A 9395-nucleotide genomic window follows, 5' to 3' on the forward strand; every position below is an offset into this window, starting at 1 on the left:
GTCCGATACCAATACCCCATAACAGCGTTCCATCAATTCGTTTTAAGAGCCAAATGGAAATGGAAAATAAATCAAATTTGATACATTTATCGAGGATAATCTCTAAGGAAACAGAACAGTGGTCCGCATTAGGGATTCTCAACTGAAAGAAAGCAAGTTGTTCAAAGGCATTTTCTGTTCACACACACACACACACACACACACACACACACACACACACACACACACACACACAAAAAGCTACATTCAAGCAGTAAGACCGTTTTGGCCCCAGGGAGAGATTTGTATTGAATTCATGGAGACAATAAATATTTTACTGCACTCAACTGGACATCCCATGAACATTCCATGGCGTCACCATAGCGACACTCGGGGCGGTGCTGTTTCTCAAAGAATTACAACTAAATACAGATACAAAAAATATTTCACGCCATGTATTGGTTATGTTTTATTCTATTTACAGTAAATTTGTTATAAATATAATACATTTTCTGAAAAGCAGTCATGTAGATACACTTAAATAACAGCTTAATCAAACGGTAGAGTTACAGTAAGGGGAATGATTTGTGTGTAGAAAATTAAAACAGTGCGTGTGGGACTCGCACAGCCTGTGCCGACAAACTGAGATATTTTCATCAACGGGTTGGAACGATCTTTCAAAAAAAAAAGTCTGGTGTCACAGCTCCAATTCAGTTACAGGGCTCCAGATGGTTAAAGATATGACAGCAACCAAAGAAACCAAAGTTTGTGAAACGAGAGGCACCGTTTCCAACTAACCGAGTTCTCCGCCGATTTCCAGTTTACCCAACAAAGCACTCGTCTCCGGCTTGGTTTCATGTGTGGAGGCCAGCTAATGATCTTTCGTTAGTTCAAACACTTCAATCGGAACGATTCCAACACCAAAAAAAGTTCTGTGGAAGACCAAGAACCCCCCAAGAGGTAAAGCTGCACCTTCATACCCCACTCCTTCTCCTCTTCTAAAGCGTTAAAAAGAAGTTACAAGCCGGGACGAAAGATAAATAAACAAAGAAAAAATAATTTCACTCTTAAAAGTCCATAATGCTTTTTTTTTCTGTCGAGACATAAAACTGTAGCTAGGTTTATTTAAGATCTTGCGATAGCAATGTTTACAAGCATGTCTGATGCAGGTTCTCTCTCTCTCATTTTTTTTTTTCCTCTTAAGAAGTACAAAATGAAGATTCCAGTATTGGGTATTCAGTTAATTGTAGTCGATTTTCTAAAGTTAGTTCAGACGCTATTGATAATGATGAGAGCCGGCATAGAGTTCTGCTGGCTGGTCTCGCACATGGAGCCTTGGTCGGAGAGCTTAGCGAAGACGCGGGGAGTGCCCAGGTTGTACACCCCTGCGTGGATGAAGCAGGCAGTCAGCCGGATCTTGTGGATCTCCTGGGCCTGGAGCCGAAGCTTGTACTGGGTCTGCCCCAGCCAGGTGAAGGACCCGTGGACCTCCAAGGTCTCAGGGCTGCAGGGGAAAGGGGGGGGGGGGGGCAGAGCTGGAAGTTAAACGAGCAGCACTCGACAGACGGCGGTTTGGTAGAATGGGTAGGGAACAGGGATTCTAACCTAAAGGTTGCATCATACAAACCGGAATTGCTTCACTGAAATATCCAGCAATATAAAACGGATACGAAGGCGTTTTTGGATAGGAGCGTCGGCTAAATGCTCACAACAATTAAGACGGGTTTTATGACCGTACCCTTGATCATGTCTAAGTGCAATCATTATACTGTGTAGTGCAGTCAATGTCATTGGGACTGCATGTTGGTTTACCTTCAGTTATGTGGCAATTTTGTGTTGTTCTTTTTACTTCACCAAATAAATATAAGCCTCTTAATAACCTTGTAAAGATATGCAAACACTGAACCATTGTTTTAACAACATGCTGCGACAATTGAAAAAAATGAAATGGAAGTTAACTATCAACGTGAACAGGCACATTAAATCGCTGTAATATCAGTGTTTCTGTCACGATGGAACATGTTAATTTAAAACAAACTTCACACGCGTTTCCGTTAACCGAGCAAGGCGCTCCTCACCTAGTGGCTTTGTGTCTCAAGTCTATGATGACATCAACCTGCGCCAGGGAGCAGTTGGAGAGCCTCAGGGTAACGGGTACCATGCACAGACTGCCAGGGGAAAGAAAAAAAAGAAAGAAATTAGATATGTACAATACAAAAATAAAAATTATACTGAGATCAATCATTCCCCACCTGAGAGGCCCCAGGGAAACGCATACCCACCCCAGCCCAAGGGCAATCTCTCAAAGTGAAAACAGTATGAGCCATAACTGCGTCAGCAATTTCCACAGATTTAATTACTGGGATGATCAAATTACAGTATTCAGAGTGTCATCTGTCATTAAAAATACTAATTTAAATGAAATATGGCTTTGGACGCAGTTTGCCCTCTTGAATGTAATTAATTTCTTTATTTTACATAAAATGTATGCATTTCAACGTTCTCACGGATATACGCCACAGAGGTTCTGAACCCCCGAGCTATCCTTAATGATGAGTGTGTGGATTTATACACGGCTGCCAGCAAGCGTTGGACTGGAGTCACGAGAGTGCTTTACGGTGTAGTCGGTAACGGAGAAAATATTTTACATATCTTACAACTGTAATGAGTTAGGCTTAATTATAATTTTTTTTAATGAAAAGCTCACTTATTTCCTTTCCGTTTGTCATGCCTACTCGTTCTCCCACATGCGCTCTCCACGTGCATCATTGGTGCTTTCAGCCATTAAACTAAATTTTTTTTTAATATGATATTTTAGGTTTACGAAAAAATAAATAAATACAGCCTTTCTACAACAAACGCCACCCAAGTATTTTTCTTGTGTCATACTGCTAAAGCTAATCTGATGTGGGAGATGTTGAAGAAAATGAAGATTACTGGAAAGAATATGCTATGCAAAAAAAAATCCCATGAGCGTGGCCGATGTGGGCTGAAGGGCAAATATGGGCCTGTAGGGGGCGCTCTCCTCACTGAAAACCAAGGTCCTTCTGTCAAAGAACATTCATTACATAGGGTACTGCAGTCCTCCTGGACACGTGGTTTGATAGCCTCAGATTTTGTAATTACATTACATTATTGGCATTTGGCTGACGCTCTTATCCGGAGCGACGTACAGTTGATTAGACTAAGCAGGAGAAAATCCTCCCCTGGAGCAATGCAGGGTTAAGGGCCTTAAGGGCCCAACGGCTGTGCAAATCTTATTGTGGCTACACCGGGATTAGAACCACCGACCTCGCGTGTCCCAGTCATGTACCTCAACCGCTACGCTACAGGCCACTATGTTTGAGTTCTGCAAATTAAAACCAAATGTTTCTTTTTATTTTATTTATTTCGCCTCGGGCTGCTCGCATTCATTTAAAGTTCACGGGATCGGATTAGAGGCATTTTTCTGAAAACATGCAGATTTGGGGGAGCGCCTGGCTGCAGGGCTGGTAGGCTTTGACACAGATGCAGTCACACAGAGAGCCACAGTCCCCGTGATCCACACCAGCGCTCCAGCAGAACCAGCCATTATGCAGGAAACGTACAAGTGAACAGAAAGTATGAAACAACGCTCTTTAATGAGTACAAATGTATTTTGGTCATTTATTCCAGGTACCATTTCCATAAGAGCGGAAATTCTGTTTTTGAATGAATTCCTCACTGAGCACTTTATTAGGAACACTGGAATACTCCATTTGGTCCCAAAACGGCCTCAATTCTTCATGGCACGGATTCCACAAGATGAAAACATTCCTTTGAGATTCTGTTCCACGTTGTCATCACTGCATTTCGCAATTTCAGCAGATTTGCCGGCTGCACAATCTCCCGTTCTGCCACATCCCAAAGGTGCTCCATCGGATTCAGATCCGGTGACTGGGAAGGCCACTGAAGAACATTGAACTCATTGCCATGTTCATGAAACCAGTTTGAGATGACTTTTGCTTTCTGACATGGTGCATTAACTAGTAATTTCACATAATTATGAAAATAAAAAAACTGCAGTGTGACAGACGGACTTAGCTGACGGAAGGCGAAAGCTATGGTCGGTACAGGACCCGCTTTGAATAGACAGTTAGGAATCCGCATGCAACAAATCCATCCAAGTCACATTCTCATCGTTTTGATTTGGGGGGGGGGGGGGGGGGTTAAATCTCAAAGTGAAGTCTTTGCTCCAGGTAGGCCTGGCCTTCTGTACCCCATTACAGATCGATCCGGCTCCACTGATCCAGCACACCCATGTCACGTGCGCCTATTTACCGCGGTCATATTTCACTTTCGGGTCGGTGCGTGTTCAAAGTGGGTGCCGAAACCGTGAAAATTTACACGCTTCAGATATGTTTTAATAAAATATCACTCTCCGTTCATTCACAGAAGAGGGGAGGGCGGGTTGAGAAATGTTCGGTAGGTGGAGGAACAGGGCGTCCATTTTACCCGCGCCTCATCAATCTCAGCCACACGTGCGCCACTTCACCTACACAACGGCACGACCAGGCCAGTTAACGAGCAGCCAGAGGCAGATTTACACTCCGGTCTCCTTCCTGTGGGCTTCAGCATCCATAAATTGCGTTTCCTGCCACCGCGCGGTCGATAATGGCAGGGGTGCCGAGGGCAGGCCCCTCAGAAAGACGGCCTTGACGAGAACACAAGCCTGAGGGGCGTTTGCGTAAGTCAGCATTTTCAAACAATCGCTTATTTTTCTCCTCTTTTATTCTTTTTCTTGCTCTTTCTTTCCTACTCCGAGCGTCCACCTCAACAGGAGAGGCTAGGGCAAGTGGCATGACAAAGAAATGACGACGAGGAAATCGATAAAAACATGACTCAGGCAAACGGAATGTCTTCGCTCCTTCAAATGTCAGTTTGAAGCTGTGCCAGTTACAGATGGGGGGGAGAGGTGTATCCACAGGTTGAGCATTTATACTTCGGCGAATCCCAAAAAAGACTTCCGCCAAGGACGCGCTGGAGTTTTCTGGCTCAAAGGAAAGATTGGGAGTTCCTAAAGAAGACCGTCCTCAATCTGACTTCAGGAGCAAAGAGTGATTGGAATGAGCCGTATGTGGGCATTGCGCCTGTGACTCCAGAACGATACTGGGCTGGGTGAAAGAGCATGTTTACATATGCACCACCTCCGTGAAAAGGGTGACTAGGGCTGAGCTAAAGGTCATTAGAAAGGTTTGCGGAGGCACAGGTGTTATCGTTTTGTATGGTCTGTAGAGCAGGGTGGAGGTGAGAGGCGGTATAGAGACCGGGGGTGTCGGTGAACGTACCTCCTTTGAGGAAACGGGTGACTGTAGGATTCGGGGTAGTGCAGGTTGGTTTTGATTAGGTAGGACAGCTGCTCCATGGAGGGCCGGGCCAGGGGAGGAGGGTGTTCGGGCCTGAATTTCAGCAGCACCATTTCTTGAGCTTCCTGCGGAGTCGAGAGAGAGAGAGAGAGAGTCTTACCAGCGGTATAAGGCTAATTTCAAGGTCTCCACGAGGACCTTCAAGAACTGCTCTCAAAGGAAGTACTTCCTTCACAGGAAGAAACATGAGACAATGGACTTAAAAAATACATAACACACTCCCTTATTGGAATCCGCTCGCAGTTTATCACCAAGGTCGTTTCCTTTGGAAACAGGACCCTGACATTACCACATTTTCTACACTGCACTGAATATGATGTGGAAAAGCAATGCAAAAAAAATAAAATAATAATAAATTATTTCTGTCCAATAAATATTTGTACATATTGAGGAGGAGTAGGCCAGACCTCGACAGAAATTCCCTACAGCGTTACTTCCACTGAGTAAAATGATGCTGAATCCACAAAAAAGGTTGATTTCATGCTACACTCACTGAAGTGCTCGTGCAGAAATTGATAAGCCAAGAGGAAGCACAAATTTGAGAGACTGTCTTGCACATGAGTGACTACTTACTGTTACTTCCTGGACACAGTTGCTATGCAACAGTAAAAAAAAAAAAAAAAAAAAGTCTGACTAAATGGTATTTTACCCATTAGTGAGAGAGATTCAAGTGTGTGTGTGTGTGTATGTGTGTGTGTGTGTGTGTGTGTGTACTAATACTGAACCTCTCCTGTATCAGGGAGGAAGGCCACTGCACACACCAAGTTAAGGCGTTACAAGCACCTGAACCCCATTCATATTTCAACAGCTGACTCTCACATATCAAAGGTTTACTGCGTGGCAAAACCCAAGCTATAATTTCACCTTTCTGTCCCAGAAGGGTGAAGACCAAATCAAAATTAATATAAATTTGCATTTTTATTCATTTTATTTATTTGCGCACATAAAATCAAGGTGCTGGGGACGTTGGTTCAAAGGGTTTTTAAGCAACCTATTATTATTTAAATTATGAAATTATTATTCTATGATTAACGAAGACTCTACACAGACAGACGCATGCGAACGGATAGAGATACGGACAGACATATCTACATACACACACTCAGCAGAAAGCAAATGGTGTGTACATGAGAAGAAAATGAGAGTTGATCACGTGAGCCCCTCCTCCTCCGGCCAGCGCGGGGAGCGGGTTTTAACGCGCAGCCCCATCGATCAGTCACTGTCCACATTAATGTGATTAGCTGCAGCCGGCTGACGGTCCCGAGGTGGGACAATGACACCGAGGAGGGAGGGCCGGTCACCTCTAACCGCACCGCTGGGGTAAAAACTCAATCAGCCTTAACCGACACGCCACCGCAGTAACTCAATCGGCCGTAATGCGGGGGTCAGACAATCCGCTTACGCGCACCGCTTCTGCGGTGAGAACCGCAGGCCTTCCACAACCACGCCAAGAGAAATGTATCTTTTTGCAACAAAAACCCTCGTAAAATGTAATGTTTAAAAAAGGAGGGAAGTAAATGAAAACGCTATCATTACATTACATTATTGGCATTTGGCAGACGCTCTTATCCAGAGCGATGTATGGTTGATTAGACTAAGCAGGAGACAATCCTCCCCTGGAGCAATGCAGGGTTAAGGGCCTTGCTCAAGGGCCCAACGGCTGTGCGGATCTTATTGTGGCTACACGGGGATTAGAACCACCGACCTTGCGTGTCCCACTCATTTACCTCAACCGCTACGCTACGCTACAGGCCGCTTTCCCCTGAGAAAAACTGAAAAATAAAAATGTATGCGCCGTGAAACGATAACATACCTCTTTCTGAGTCAAGGAGCACGCCTCCTTCCCGATGGTCTGCAGGGCCACGTGGAGCTGGCCCTCCAGGATGAGCTGCTTATTGTCCTCAACCACATAGGCCTGAATGGACAGAGCACACACACACACACACACACACACACACACACACACACACACACACACACACACACACACACACACACACACACACACACACACACACACACACACACACACACACACTGAGCAGAGCGCAAGCCCAGCGCACACACACAACACGTGGGCCAGCCAGCAGTGTGTCACAAGAGGTGTTCCTGGACCGTTTCTCAAGGTTCATCAGTGCACGGTGCAGCGACAGAGAAACAGGCGGCACAATGGTGAACTGAACCAACAGGGAGGAGATCCGGCTCAGCGACGGCCTTCAGGTGAACAATACTGCAGGAACTATGTCACCTCAAACATCCAGGCCTTTTAAACACCCCCATGGGTGTACAATGATGTACAGTGGGTGTACAGTGAGGAATAATGAATGTCAGTATTATAAAAAAAAATATATTAAAAAAACGGCAGTCGGTCTAAGCCACAGGTGTCAAACTCCAGTCCTGGAGGGCCGCAGTGTCTGCTGGTTTTTGGGTTGTTCTCAGAACCTGTGGTTGATTTAAGTCAGTGATTGGCTAAAGAATGGACACATCTTGTTCTCCAGGCCTTAACTGACAGCGAATTGAAAGGAAACCACAAAAACCAGCAGACATTGCGGCCCCGGTTTGACACCCCCGGTCGAAGCCCTTTCCCCCCCTGCATTCACGCGGCGCCTCCTCCGGCCTTCCTCACGGGCTTCTCTCCGAGCGAATGAAAACCCAGCCTGTTTAGCGTCGGGGGCGGCAGGGTACCTTCCAGAGCACGATGACGTGGAGGTCCACCTCGCTGCACTTGCGCACCACGCCGGTCAGGTCCTCCTCGCCCGACTCCCAGCCCTTGGGGTGCGGCAGGCCGCCGTGGCCCACGGCCGCCTTCTTCTTGGCCTCGGCCGACGGGCACCTCCGGAAGAAGAAGTCAGCGCAGGGCGTGGTGGCGCTGATTATCTGAGGAAACACGCGATGCCGGGTCATCCACACGGCGGTCGGGGCGATGCCGGGTCGTCCACACGGACACACGTCACACAACCAACCGCTCAGGAAGACGACACCGTCAACTACAACCGCTTCCACAGAAATGGCCGACTGAACCCATTTAACAACAGGATTTTTTAGATGCCACAGAAAAAGTGCAACCTCAATGTTTACTTAGTTTACTTGGTTTAAGTACAGGTGACAAAGGTACTTTTACATGTATAAGTAAATTTTAGCTTACATGCAGTACAGGCAGAAAATCTGAGTGTTTTCAAGACCAGGCTTGATACAGTGCTGGATACTATAAAGTCTGTAGGTAAATGTTGAGCACTGGGTACCCTTTTGGGAGCATTGTGGCGCTGAATGGTTCTTGGCATTGTGCTAAGTTTTGTAGCGCATATCTCACCTGTTCATTTCCGAGGTTCACATCAGCAAAGGTGTACTTCTCTTGTGCTTTTGAGGTAGCTGCAAGACAGGAGATGGACAGTTTTGTTACATTGCATTACATTAATGGCATTTGGCAGACGCTCTCATCCAGAGCGACGTACAACAAAGTGCACACCCATAACCAGGGATAAGTGTGCTGAAAGACCCGAGAGGGAAGTACAATTTCAACTGCTACCTGTACAACAAAGATAAGGACCAGTGCTTATTTGATTTTTTTAATAGTAATTCCGCAACACGCTAAAATAAACTGCTTACCTAGCCAAACAAAACGAGCAAAGGTATCATCCTAATACACAAGCAAAAAACACAGGTAAAGACAACAGTTAAGGTTTACAGGGAGGTAGGGAGGGACGGGGAGAGGTGCAGCTTGAAGAGGTGCGTCTTCAGTCTGCACTTGAAGATGGTTCAGCGTTAACCAAAACTTTAAAAATCATGTTTCTGACATTCGCTGCTGGGTCGCTCACCTTCCGTGGTTCTGCATTTGGTGGCTCTGAAGCAGAGCTTTCCCCTCTGCCGGCTCGTGAGCTTAGAATCTGCAGGGACACAGAAACGACACAAAAAGCCAAGGAATTAACACTTGAACAGAAGAGCCAAACCCGATTCATCACTCCCTAGGGTCAATTCAGCTCTGCGGAAGCCTTTTAAACAGCAGTGAAATTGTTTCAAAGCAGTATTGTTACT

At 45.8% G+C, this 9395-nt stretch overlaps 1 protein-coding gene across 3 annotated transcripts in view; it reads right to left on the reverse strand.

The window, feature by feature from the left end:
* Positions 1-435: 435 nt before the first annotated feature.
* The window catches only part of trappc8 (trafficking protein particle complex subunit 8), a 41746-nt gene continuing 32786 nt past the window's right edge, over positions 436-9395 (reverse strand). For all 3 annotated transcript variants that reach the window (XM_061238741.1, XM_061238740.1, XM_061238739.1), the window contains 7 exons: positions 9179-9247; positions 8674-8732; positions 8049-8240; positions 7177-7278; positions 5286-5428; positions 2058-2147; positions 436-1483 (listed from right to left, as the gene is read on the reverse strand). In XM_061238741.1, coding sequence (XP_061094725.1) covers positions 1249-1483; positions 2058-2147; positions 5286-5428; positions 7177-7278; positions 8049-8240; positions 8674-8732; positions 9179-9247 — 890 coding nt within the window. In that variant the 3' untranslated portion in view covers positions 436-1248. The remainder of the gene's footprint in view (positions 1484-2057; positions 2148-5285; positions 5429-7176; positions 7279-8048; positions 8241-8673; positions 8733-9178; positions 9248-9395) is intronic.

Source organism: Conger conger, chromosome 4 (genome assembly GCF_963514075.1).
Source record: "Conger conger chromosome 4, fConCon1.1, whole genome shotgun sequence".
Taxonomy (NCBI): Eukaryota; Metazoa; Chordata; class Actinopteri; order Anguilliformes; family Congridae; genus Conger; species Conger conger.